This window comes from Chionomys nivalis, chromosome 4 (assembly GCF_950005125.1).
Source record: "Chionomys nivalis chromosome 4, mChiNiv1.1, whole genome shotgun sequence".
Lineage (NCBI taxonomy): Eukaryota > Metazoa > Chordata > Mammalia > Rodentia > Cricetidae > Chionomys > Chionomys nivalis.
Window position 1 is genome coordinate 99,660,126 of NC_080089.1, and position 14,036 is coordinate 99,674,161.

The following is a 14,036-nucleotide window of genomic DNA, read 5'->3' on the forward strand; positions in this document are numbered from 1 at the left end:
CTTGTTTTCCCTGCTTCCAGAGTCCTGGGACTATAGGTTTGCGGGAACACACCCAGCTTCCAATAGCTTTTAATTTTTTTACTTCCCTTTTCCCCTGACCCTCAGTTTTTATTTAATGTTACTATTTTACATATTATTTGTACCTTTTAACACTATTTTACATGCCTTACTATGTGAACAAATACCTTCATTCACTGAAATAAAATTATTTTAAACTTAGTGTCGTAAGTCTCTCAAACCTTCCGGTTATAAAAGAACAAAATGAGCTGATGGTTTCAGTAAGTCACGAAATTTTAAAACAGCTATGAACATCATTAGTTTTTTTAGAATTCTACTAATTCTTTCATAGATTATTTAACACATACATTCCACACTAATCTTGACTGTAATTCTGATAACCATACACAGCCACTGGACGCTTGGGTGCCGGGACATTTGCCAGCAGGGCATGCACTTACAGTTCCTTTTCAAGCTGCTGCTGAATTAACTTCGCTGATTTTGCCATTGCGATATCTGGGGGAGAAATAAGAGCATTGTTCTAGATTAAACCTCAATGTGTCTTTGCCCTGGATTTCTACCACAGAAAGAAAATTCCTATTTATTCCAAGAAGATTACCTCCCATTCCTTTGTTAAATCATTTTTTTTTAAATTTTATTTTAACTTTATTTTATGTGCATTGGTGTGAAGGGGTCAGATCCCAGGAAACTGAAGTTACAGACAGTTGTGAGCTGCCATGCGGGAGCTAAGAATTGAACCCAGGTCCTCTGGAAGAGCAGACAGTGCTCTTAACCACTATACCATCTCTCCAGCCCTATTAAATCATTTTTTTGTTATGCTATTTCTTTCTTTGTCAAAGTAAATGTTGTATTTGTAGTTTTTTTGAAAAATGCTTTAAAACATTAAATTCAATAAGTTCTAGTGCTAATGTCCATAAAACTAAGTAAGCTTGAGCTTTCCACACCGTATGAGCCTTTCAAGCTTAAACCTGTCCACCAGCACTGTGACTGACATTTGATGAGAACTTTCAACACGCAACTCCTTATTTACGGTTTAAAGAGAACCTCATACAACCAGCTAAGTTTTAGAAGCTATGGCAAGCATGAAGTACACGTAGGTTAGAAACAAGCCCAGGAAGGCACAAAGCCCAAACCAATAGGTACTGAATGCCCTCCTTATACAAAACAGAGAAAGGTCAGAGCTGGGCCTGAAGAGGTGGCTCAGCAGTAAAAGAACTGGCTGCTCTTTCAGAGGATCTAAGTTCGATTCCCAGCACCCACATGACAGCTCACAACTGTCTGTAACTCCAGTCCCGCAGATCCAAAGCCCTCTTCTAATTTCCTCATGTACCAGGTATGAATACTGTTCATAGACACACATGTAGGCAAAACACCTGTACACATAAAAATTATTTTTAATATTTTAGTTTTTAAAAGATTTGTTTATTATGTATAGTGTTCTGCCTGTAAGCATGCCTATACACCAGAAGGGGGCACCATATCTCATTATAGATGGTTGTGAGCCACCGTGTCGTTGCTGGAATTAAACTCATGACCTCTGGAGGAGCAGCCACAGCTCTTAACCTCTGAACTATCTCTCCTGCCCCTAAAAATAATTTTAAAATAATACCCGCAGCAGAATGGCGCCCGACGTGGTAGCAGCAATTTTTTGGGTCTGCTCTGCTTGCCAAAGGCAAGCAAGCGCTCTCATCTAAGAGAGGCTTCCTGACTCAGCTTTAGCGGCAAAACCCCGCAGCTCTTAAGAAGTCCTGCCACGAAACACTTAAATGGTATTGATAAAAGCTGACTGAATGCTTGTTTGTTTTCAGCTGTAGCAGAAAAAAAGTTGTGCTGTTTTAAAATGGTGGTGTTCTGGTCTGTCCTGCCAGGGCAAACTCTGACTGTTTGAGGCAGGAGGGCCGACTACAGAGAGAGGACTTGAGTGTTGTCTGTGGACATAATGCTGCAGCTTGCTTGTTGGCAGGGACCTTGAAAGGCCACAGAGTTGTGGTGATAAACATGGCTACAACCGGTACCTCCGCCGTGAGGCTGGAAAGCTAAGGAATGGGCTGGATTCAGCCTTCAAAGCCACGGCTTTAATCCTACCCATATTGCTCAGTAATTTAAAGGCTCGTGTGGTCACAAAAAGAGAGATATTCAGTAAAAGAAAGGTTCAAAGTTGAAGAAAACGTTTAAATGATTTATAGTATGTTAAAATATATGCAGGCTAAAAGTTAAAGTTCTTAAGAGTAAAAAAAAGGAAGGAAGAAAGTAGTTGGGTGTGGCAGTACACACCTTTAATCCCAACACTTAGGAGACAGAGGGAGATTGACCTCTGTGACTTCAAGGTGTGGTAGCACACGCCTTTAATCCCAATGCCTGGAAGGCAGAGACAGAAGGATCTCTGAGAGTTCAAGGACAGCCTGGTCTACAGAGTTATTCCAGGACAAATATATACAGAGAATATAAAATAAAAGTAAAAATAAATGAAATAGAGGTTAAAATAAAGCTGCACAAAGATGGAAAATACACAGAGAATTTTGATACTGTATGTTATTATGCTCTGTTTGAATTGTTTGAATGCTGAGGAAGGAGCAACAGCTGCTAAAAGATAGTTGTTTATAAATGCTGCTGAACTAATCCAAGATAGATACTTTCAAAATACCTTGACTTCAGAATTTGGATCTAAGGATATGATACTTTGGAAAAGAGTTTCTTTTGTTTTCACAGAGGATGAGACTCTTTGGATTACTTCTATCACAATATGGTATGATAGACCACGCCCTCCTGAAAGGCTGCTGTGAACACCCTCAAAAAATTGCTTTGCTCAACTGCCAACTGAGATGAAACCAGCAGACAGGTTATCCCATAAAAGACCTGAATAACAGCGCCCCCATTCAGCAGGAAGCAGTTTGGAGAGAAATAACTGCGCCCATGTTCCCATATATTATTTACAAATGTTCTTTTACATTTAAAGGGGGATATGATAGAGGTATGAATAATTTGCATTAGTATAGATTTTGCTTTATTGATAGAGATTTAAGGTCAATTTTGTTATATGTATATGTATTTCTGATCTTGATTAAGGTATTGTGATTGTGTAGTTCATTTTAAAATGTAATGTATATAGGTTGTTAATAGATAATCATAATAGTCAAGTTTGTAGTCATGTTAGTTAAGATTTTCTAGATGTGCATAGATATATTTTAGATAGGCATTCTTCATATCTTTCAAAGATTATAGAATATGGCATTTTAAATGTTTTAATAACTTAGAACTTTTCATGACAATGAGACACTCTGCTCCTGGCAGCACTAATCTACTTCAAGAAGAAGATGGGCATCGAAGAGGATCCTTATGGAGTTTGATAGCCATTTGGGCAAGAAACTGCTCTTGCCTGGACTATTGTATAAACTGGACACAGAGAACCTGCAGAGAGAGAGGACTGCCTAAAGGTGAGATGATCTTTCAGGGTTCCTGATTCATGAAAGAGTCTGCAAGACATTCTGCAGGACACAGCAGATAGTGACTGAACTGCCTTTGAAATTTCCTGCTTCATGGAAATGTCTTTGGATACTATGGACCTGTAGGCCGAAGATGGATGCCCCAACGGTACAGAGGAACTTTGGGTGACTGTCCAGGCAGCGAGATATCTCTGTGATTTCTAGAGTTTTGTAAGTTGCTTACTTCTCATTTACTTAGGTAATATTATATCCTTCTGGAGTCTTTGATGGAGTTGAAGAATAGATAGATAGTTATAGTTTTCCTTAGTTATGATAAAGATAAAATAGATGTAAATATTGTAACTGTAATTCTTACTTAATAACTGTTTTGCTATATGTAATTTTGCTATGTTAAAGTTAAAGCCTTCCTTTTTTGTTTAAACAGAAAAAGGGGAAATGATGGAGGAAGGTCATTGGTTAAATAATAAAGAAACTGCTTGGCCCTCATAGGTTAGAACATAGGTGGGTGGAGTAAACAGAACAGAATGCAGGGAGGAAGAGGAAGTGAGCTCAGATGCCATTTCCTCTCCTCTCTGGGGCAGATGCGATGCCACTCCTCTCCAGAGCAGACGCAATGAAGCAAGCCGCCAGGTTGGACATGCTGAATCTTTCCCGGTAAGACTGATGCTACACAGATTATTAGAGATGGGTTGATCGGGATATGAGAATTAGCCAGTAAGGGCTAGAGCTAATGGGCCAAGCAGTGTTTAAAAGAATACAGTTTGTGTGTTGTTATTTTGGGGCATAAGCTAGCTAGGCGACCAGGAGCTGGGGCGGCAGGAACACAGCCTGCAGCTCCCCCCAACAGGTATTAGGATTTTAAAAAAAATCACTTCTGAAAAATGCTCCAGACTCCTAGGAAATGTATGTGAGAGAGCTCTGAAAGACCAACTGTCCTGGGTTACTTGAACTGGGCCCAGAACTGAAGCCCGCTGTCCCGAGTGTGAGCCCCAGAAGGGGATGCAGTTTCCTCTGGTGGAACCTCTCAGTGGTAAAGCTGTCTTACAGAGACCCCCCAAAATCTCCAGAAGTGACACTATGTAACCTCACAAACTAAAGTAAAGTAAAATTTGGTAAAGTAAAATAATTTAGATCTTCAAAATAAAAAGCACCGTATTATGAAAAAGGGTATAAGAACACCTGGTTGCCAGTCCTTAGGGCAGCCTGGTAAAAAGACTGGGAAATAGTAATAGATGATTTAATCCCTTAATTTGTGACACCCCTGTGCCCCATGCTCAACAGTAACAACTGCAGGTAAATGAACTAATTCTCAGTAGCAATCCTAGACCAACCCACTGCCGCCGCCAAGGAGCACCTTGCTTGTTGCAGGCTATTAAGAAGGATGGTGCATTCTTCAGTCCCATGCTGTCGATGAGAACCTGATACAGAAACTCGGCCACATCTTTCACCTCCCGCTGGAACGCTGCACTGTCCACCACGAACACCACAGCCCTGCAGTGAGTTAAAAGGAAGAGGCACATGAGTACACAGTAAGCGGGGGCCACAGGACAGGACCCCTGATCTCTCTAGACTCAGCCCTCTGTCATACACACACAAGCACACACACACACCTTGACATAATAATATTAGCAATAATAATAATCATACAGCTGTTAAGAAACTAAAAGGACACAAGAAATGGTGTCTGCTCAAGGGCCAGGAAATCATCCTATAGTCCACAATGGAGTAAGAACAAAGAGGAAGACATTTGAACAAGACCAAAGGACGATCTAAAGCTGAACCAACAAAACACAAACCGGCACAGACCGTTGGGCTAAAGGAGTGTGCTGACCGTACAGATAAAGCACACCTTGGAAAGAGTACATGTGGAGGGTGAGCTGTGGAAAGCCAGGTCAGAGATGACGCACTGACCTGTGCAGTTTGTTTTCCTGTCCGACAAAGACTACTGGTACCTAAGAGAAGACAGAGAACTCTTGGGACGGTAACTCAAGAACTGTAAGCACATGGCACTAACCTCAGGCAACAGCAATAACAATCATCCTGTAGCAGAAACGAAGCCGTCAGAACTACAGACAATAGTCCTAGTGTCAGGAGCTGAAGGCCCAAGTAAAGAGGGGTGCGCAGCGGCTAAGAGGAACCTGCGCAGCCACACCAAACACCCTGCACAAAGCCTCCAGCTCAAAGGCAGGCTAATGGAGGCTGTGATTAGAAAAATTCCCAAGAACTACAACACCTGTCTCCAATGCCTCACAGCTGCCGTGCACAAGTTGGCACTCTCCCTGCACTAAGATCCCAGGCGAAGGTTACATAAAAACTGGGCCAGATTCATCAACCCCCATGATACCAACAGATGGAAATAACCCTGGAGTCTACCCTTCGCATCCTAAAGTAGCAAAGACTGTCAGCCTCATCAGTGACACCCATTCCCTTGAAGGAGGGGTTCTGGACATGCAATTCCAACAGAGAATATCCAGAACCCCCAAACTGGAGTTTAGAGTGACCTAAGCACATAGTCATGGAGATTTGCTGTTGATAGAATGCTTGCACCGCAGGCACAAAGTCTCAGATCCATCCCAGCCAGCATAAAACCAGACAAAGCACATTTCTGTAACCCTAGCAAGGAGGTAGAGGCAGTAGGTCATAAGCTCAAGGTCTTCTTTGGCTAAATATGAGTTCAAGGCCAGTTTGAGCTACGTGAGACCCTGCCTCCAGAAAAAAAAAAAAACACCAAAGTTACAATAAAATCTATGTTTAAAATTATTTTAGAGGATATTACTAGAAACAAATAAAAAGAAGCAGGTGTACTTTTAAAGGGTATTTTAAAGACTACAACATTAAAAATAGCATATGAAATTAGCAACTCAGTGGAAAGCTAAGCAGATATAACTTAGCGAAAAGAACACAGCAAACTAGACAGTAGATCTGAGGGCTCACACAACACTCAAGGGAAAAGGATTTCTTAGATAAACTAGCAAAGAGACGGCAGAGAGAAGGATCAAAAATGTCAGCAGAGTCCCATGCTGTGACAAGCGAGAAAGAACAGATAGTGCCATCTGTCGGCATCACAGGGTTTGATGAACTGGCCCAAGTTTCATGCTAATCTTTCACTGGGGTCTTACGCCTGCAGTGTCCACTTGTGCCCTGCAGCTGTGAGGCAGGAAGCCAGCTGCTTCAGTTTCTTAGACTGCTTTTGGGTGGGAGGCTTTGTTTGGTGTGGCTGGCCCAGCTGCACGGGACCTGTCAGCCACTGCACCTGAACAGAAGATAGCGTCCTTTGGTGTAGGGTGGTACACTTGAATTCCAAATACCACAAAGCCAAAGACAGATGTTCCGTAGGAAAATGACATTGAGAAAAACAGAACCTGAAAAGAAGGAGCAGAATTTGGCAAAGAGCAAAGAAAACAGCAGGTTTACTTTAAGTACCCACCGGATAGGAGAAAAGTGGCCATCACTGGCAGTTACAGAGACGCATCCCCAAATAACAGATGGTCTGATGAAGATCAAATCACGGGTGCTTACAGTTCACCGAAAGGAAATGAGTGTGTATTGGATGCTGTTATTGTTTTAAAAAGGGCAGGAATCCAAGAAAGAGTAAAAATAATATACTTTAAAATCAGTGATGGGAAAAGAATCTTAAGCCAGAAGCAGAATTTTTAAAAAACGGCCCATGGGGCGCAAGAGATGGCTCCAAAGATAAGAGGACTTGCTGCTCTTGCAAAGGACAAAGGTTAGGTTCCCAGTACCCACATCCAGCAGTTCACAACTGCTTGTAACTCGGTTCAGGGGATCCAGAACCATGTTCTGGTCCTTCAGGAACACGCACATATATGATGTACAAACATACACACAGGCGCATGCACAAAAATACACAAATTTTTTTAAAAAAATCTTTAAAAAGTCACAGATCATAGTATTTTCAATTCCTTTGTATTTTAACTGAAGTTCCTGTGAACTTAGTTTTATCTTATGCTACATATTCTATTTATTCAAAATACTTGGATAACAGAGTATAATTATACTATAAACTGTAAATTATTTGCAATTAGTAATAGGAAAAAACTGGTTTTGAGACAGTTTCACTATATTGCTTAGGCAGGTCTCAAACTTGCCATCCCCCTGTCTCAAGTCTCCTAAGCACTAAAAGAACACCCTATTATGGCCAAATTTAGCAGTTCTAGGTATGTCTCACTTGTCTGAGGAATAAAAATTCTCATCCGTGACAAATTGCTCATCACCATCTTTTTGTGGCAAGAAGCAATGACAAAATCTAAGTCTAGAATGCTCAACAAAAAGGAAGCTAAGATACCATCAGTCAAAAACATGAATACCTCAAGTATAATACTGCCAATTAAACTATCACAACATCATTTCCAAAATGCTTTCCAAATCTAGCTATTAAAATATGCCTTCACATCATTGAAATGTATCATATAAATTTACCTCTTCAGTTCTTAATCAGTGTTAGATAGCAAACATGAAGAAAGCCTTTAAAACTAGAGCGTTCAGATTTTAGGAAAGAACTTAAGAATCAATTGGCAGGAGGACTTACACTGAAAATAGCTCTTGAGGCATTGATTTAATGTAACTGAAGAACAGACTTGCTGGGCTGCCATGCTGCCTCTAGCGTTTGGTGGGTTATTCAAGGGGGATAAGGACGGTTCCTATACCATGCTTCCTACAAAGTGGACTGCTCCAAACCCACTAGTGGAGAACAACCAGCAAACAACAGGCTACAAAGCTGTTGTAAGAGCATGCTGCTACTGTAGGGGTGTGGAAGCCTCATCACCCCAAGCCTGGCACTGTGTGACACTACTAAGCTCTTGAGCCACAGACTGCCAGTCAGCATCTAGTGTGGAAATCACCTAGGACTTCAAGACGGACCCGCACTTACGGAATACAGCTACTGGTGCTTTACAGGAGCCAAGCCAGGCCTCTGGCCGGCCTTTCTGACCATAGCAGCTATGTGCTATCCACGCAAATAATTAGCAGTTACAAAGATACCCAGCTAGCATCCACTGCATTGTGTGAAGAACATGCCTAAGAACTTATGAGAGTTGGATGTGGTGGTGCAAGCTTTTAATCCCAGCCAGGCAGAGGCAGGCAGATCTCTCAGTTTGATGCCAGCCCGGTCTACAGAGCAAGTTCCTGGACGGCCAGGGCTATACAGAGAAACCCTGTCTCAAAAATCAGAACACAAAGAAAAGTCCTTTTCCAAACTCTAACAGCTCTAATATACCATTAAGTCTATCTTTAGAGTTAGGGGATGGAGAGACGGCCCGACAGTTCCGAGTGCTCTGCTCTTGCATAGTTCAGTTCCCAGCACCCACGTTGGGAAGTTCACAACCACTTGTAACCCCAGCTCCAGGAGATTTAACACCCTCCTCTGGCCTACACATATACCTCCACACAAGTGCACATAGCCGGCCTCACATGCATATGGTTAAAAACAATTTTTTAAAACAGTATCTTCAGAGTTACCATGAAATTTAATCATGCTAACGGGAGTAACACTCCCTGAGAAACTCTCCTACAGTCTTCACAATCCTAACACCCCAACGGATACTGCAAGCGCATCACCTTTCCACCCCAGGGCACCATGGCATCAGAATCTTAACAGAGGAAGCATCATGAGTGGATGCCAACATGATCCACACTTACACAAACCCATGCCACTTCCTAACTTACCTGGCTGAAGACTTAAAGCGATCTAAGAACTGAAGCCTCAAGCTCTCGTGCCCAGGGAGGTCAATCAAAGTCAGGCTATTGCCCTGAGGACAAGAGTGAGATTAGTCAGCTTTCAGTTCCAAGAGGATAAATCTGCACCATCAGATAGATCACAGGCAGCACACGGGTGCTGTGTTAATGAATCAAGCAGATGATCACTGCAGACAGCGAGTCAGATGGATGTCTGTGGAGCCCTAACCATCGACACTGATGGAGAAGAGTGCTTGATGAGTATGCACGAGGCACAGAAAGAAAAAAATAAAAAACGGGCTGGGGAAGATAGGCCAGTTGGTAAAATGATCTGAGTTTTATTCCAAAAACCTACATTAAGAAAGAAAAAAAAGGTCCAGTGTGGTAGGGCTACTTTTTGCCCCAACACTGGGGAAGCAGAGACAGGCAGATCCCTGAAGCTCTATCAGCCAGCCTAGCCTACTTTGTGAGTTCCAGGAGAGCGAACAGACCATGTCTCAAAACCAATGTGTATGGCATCCTAAAGAACAACACACCCGAGCCTGACCTCTGCACATTCCTGCACGCCCCACATTATTGCCTCCCCCCACATACTAAATAAAAGCTCTGGCAACAGGGGGCTGGAGAAATGGCTCAGTGGTTAAGAGCACTGGCTGCTCTTCCAGAGGTCTTGAGTTTGATTCCCAGCAACCACATGGTGGCTGACAACCATCTGTAATGAGATCTGTCGCCCTCCTCTGGCGTGCGGGCATACATGAAAGCAGAATGTTGTATACTTAATAAATAAATAAATAAATAGATAGATAAATAGATAAATAGATAAATAAATAAATAAATCATTAAAAAAAAAGCTCCGACAACAAAACAGCATGGTTCCTGACATGACATGAATAATGCAATGTAAAATTATGTAAGATGTATAAAATTACAATGTAAGTAAGTGTTTGTTTGTTTGGTTGTTTTGAGATAGGGTTTCACTATGTAGCCCTGGCTGTCCTGGACTCACTCTGTAGACTAGGCTGGTCCCAAACTTGGAGAGATCTGCCTGCCCTGCCTCTTGAGTGCTGGGATTAATGATGTTCACCACCACCACCCAGTTTAATAAATGTTCGTAAGAGAATGAAGACACCTTACTGTCTGAAGGAATCATGGAAGCACGGGCTATCCAAGGCTTAGGAAATACATTAATATGAGTATAAGCAAACTCATATGAAAACTGGTAAATATTCACAAACAATGTAAAGTAAAAACATACAATTTATAGCATGTATTACAATTAATGAGATTCTCAATCTTAATAAAATATCCACAATTTTGACTTTTGAGTTTTAGATATTTGTACATTAGATTCACCATTTATTTGTTCCAATTCTTTCAGTATTTCGTTTGAATTCTTGGTCCCCTCCTTAGCAAACTCACTATGCACCCTAGGAGGTGCTAGTCACCATTCTATGACCTCATCCTTGGAACATACTATTGTAGACATAAATAAAACTGTCAGGTGTGGTCTGGTACATCTGATGGATGATTCAGAACCATCCATCAATTCTCACACTGACCTAATTCTCAAGCAGCTATGACCATGGTGTCTGCAGAAGTCAGTACCACATACAGACTGCGCACAACCCTCTGGATTCATTATGCCCGAACCTTCACCGACAACATGTCTAACAGCTTTGCCGCTCTGTGCCATGCTGAGGTCTACTGCTCTCTTTCTGAAGCAGTACTAGCTTCAGAATCCATCGTTAGTGATCCAGAAGACATGACTGGGCACATTACTGCTTAAACTGGAACAGAACACCAGGGAGTGGGAGAGGAAAGGGATGAGTGTTCTTTATGTTCAATGAAGCACAATGCAGGCTCATGTGCCTGAGGAACACTGTCTATCAATTTTAATAAAGTATTTAAAATTATTTAACCCAATATGAAGTATTATTTCAGATTTTTTATATGTGTGTATATGTGTACACGTAAATGTGGATGACCATGAGGCCCAGGAAAGCGTGTTAGATTCCCTGCATTACCGTTGTGGACTGTGGGATATGGGTACTAGGAACTAAACTCCAATACCTTGGAAGAGCAACAAGTGCTCTTCATTGTTGAGCCCCAGAATCAGGCTACAAAAATCCACCAATACCAAGCCACCCTGGAACTCCCCCAGCCACCCAAGAAACCCTATGTAAGCTCTGTACCCTGTTCAGTTTACGGCTGCTTCTCACCCTAGAGGCAGCCACCTCCCTGGATTCTTCCTTCCCAACAAACGTCAAGTGAGGTTTGTTGTGCACTATGACTTTTTCGCTGGAGCAAGTCAGAGCAGAGCAGAACTGTAACCCTGTCGCTGGGGAAGCTTTCCCCTAGCAGAGCGAAGATGTTACACTCCGGGGAACTTACACAAGAGCTGTGACACTTTTGCAGGGGACACCCTTCTCAGCAGAGCAGGGCTGCAACAGCTTCACTGGGGAAATCCTGCCCTTGCTGGAGCAGAGCTGTTGCACTTACACTGGGAACCTTTCCCTGGAGCAGGGCTGTACACTGCTACCTTACAGTGACTTTATAGTATTCCTTGGCTCCTAACTGCCAGGGTACCTTTCCATCTGAGCTGCAATGCTTACAATGAGACCTTGTCTTAAAGACAAGAAAAAACTAAAATAAAGTACTGGATCAGAGAAGTACCATTGTAGAAAAACAGCTAAATGGCTGACCCTATTTGCACAGTGCTTAATTCTGAAGGCGCCAGAAAGGGGACGAACAGGGGCTCTAAAAGCACAACTCTTAATTCGCCTATCCAACCGTCCTTCCTTCCCTCATCAGCCACGGAGCCCGCCCCCCACTCACCAAAGCTGTTAGCACTGTAATCAGCTCGGTAGTTCCCATCTGCACCCTCCAGCAACACAGGTGTAAAACGTGGGTATTTGTGAAATGCACGGTGTGTAGCCACCACAACCATGCTCATAAAAGCAAGATTGTAGCAACATTAAATACAACACTCTGACTAAATAAAAATCTAACTATGGCACAGCTTCTAAAAAAGTCAGGGCAGCAGAAACAGAAAAAGAAAATTACTTTTCTTTTGGTAAATTAAATCACTGCTTGGCCTATTAGCTCTAGCTTCTTACTGACTAGCTCTTATATCTTAATTTAACCCATTTCTATTAATCTCTGTATCACCACATGGCTATGGCTTACTGGCAAGGTTTTGTCTGGCGTCTGTCTCTGGCGGGGTTACATGGCATCTCTCTGACTCCACCTTCTTTTTCCCAGCATTCAGTTTAGTTTTCCCCACCTAGCTCTGTTCTGCCCTGCTATAGGCTCAAAGCAGCTTCTTTATTCATTAACCAATAAAAGCAACACATATACAGAAGGACTTCCCATACCATCTCAGTATTTTTTTTAAATATTTATTTATTTATTATGTATACAATATTCTGTCTGCATGTATGCCTGTAGGCCAGCAGAGGGCACCAGACCCCATTACAGATGTTGTGAGCCACCATGTGGTTGCTGGGAATTGAACTCAGGACCTTTGGAAGAGCAGGCAATGCTCTTAACCTCTGAGCCATCTCTCCAGCCCACCATCTCAGTATTTTAAAAATATAAATTTTTCTTTATTTGGATTTCTAGTATGTTACTTTCATTATGTTGAGGTATATTACCTCTACTCTTTTTTTTTCTGAGTTTGAGTCTTTTATTAGACTCATAAACAGTAATTAGCATAGATGTTTCAAGGCCACAATCTTTTTTTTTTTTTGAAAATTACTTTTAAGTAAATGATTATCCTTCGTCTATGTACTGCTCTTGTAGCAGAAAAAGACCCAATGCCCACTGAAACTCATGGTAACCTTCAACAGACAGAACCTAGGAAGAAAAAATTTTGTGACGTAACCCTGTACATGTTACAAGGAGAGGCAGGACAAAATCTGCTACCAAGAATATGTTCTTTGCCGGGCGGTGGTGGTGCACGCCTTTAATCCCAGCACTCAGGAGGCAGAGGCAGGCGGATCTCTGGGAGTTCGAGGCCAGCCTGGTCTACAAGAGCTAGTTCTGGGACAGGCACCAAAGCTACAGAGAAACCCTGTCTCAAAAAACCAAAAAAAAAAAAAAAAAAAAGAATATGTTCTTCATAAAAGCAGGCTACAAATGACACCTACACTCTGCTCCTGTCACCTCGACACAGCTCACAGCCATCTGAGAAAAGCCTCAACAGAGCCCCTCAGACTGGCCGGTGGGCATGTCAGCAGGTCGCGTTCTTGATTGCTACTTGATGTAAGAGGGCCCAGCCTAGCCGATGTGGGAGGTTCCATCGCAAGGCAGGTGGTCCAGGGGCACGAAAAACTCAAGCTCAGTAAACCAAAGAGTGGGCCAGCAAGCAGCATTTCTGCATGGCTCCTGCTTCTGATCTCCAGTCTTGATTTCTCTGAATAATGGGTCAGAATAAATCCTTTCCTCCCAAGCTGCTTCTCCTCAGAATATTTTCTTTTCATCTTCTTCTCCTTTTTTTTTTTTTTTTTGGTTTCTCCAGACATGTTTCTCTGTTTAACAGGCCTGGCTGTCCTGGCATCTGCTTTATCTGCTTTGTAGACCAGGCTAACCCTGCCTCTGCCTCCCGAGTGCTACCACCACCCGTCTGTTTCCTTTTTTCAGAGTATTTTCTCACAGCAATGGAAATGAAACTAGACTTCACAGCAAGAAGAGTGTCAGATTCTAGAACAGTCCACAGACACCTTACCCTGTTATTGTTGACTTTGTACGCAGCAGAACTGTCGGTAATCGAAGTCTGTGTGTCTCTGTAGTGGCCAGTTAGCAGCTGTAAAAAACAACATGGACCAGATCTGGGTGAGTGCACTTCAATAACACCAAACCCAATTTAAAGAACACCATTTT

The 14,036-nt window shown here is 42.3% G+C and overlaps 1 protein-coding gene across 1 annotated transcript in view; it reads right to left on the reverse strand.

The window, feature by feature from the left end:
- LOC130872683 (serotransferrin-like) overlaps positions 1 to 14,036 on the reverse strand; it is a 49,956-nt gene that overhangs the window by 2,166 nt on the left and 33,754 nt on the right. Inside the window, 4 exon segments of the mRNA XM_057766858.1 lie at positions 459 to 513; positions 4,816 to 4,952; positions 9,147 to 9,229; positions 13,882 to 13,959. Coding sequence (XP_057622841.1) covers positions 459 to 513; positions 4,816 to 4,952; positions 9,147 to 9,229; positions 13,882 to 13,959 — 353 coding nt within the window.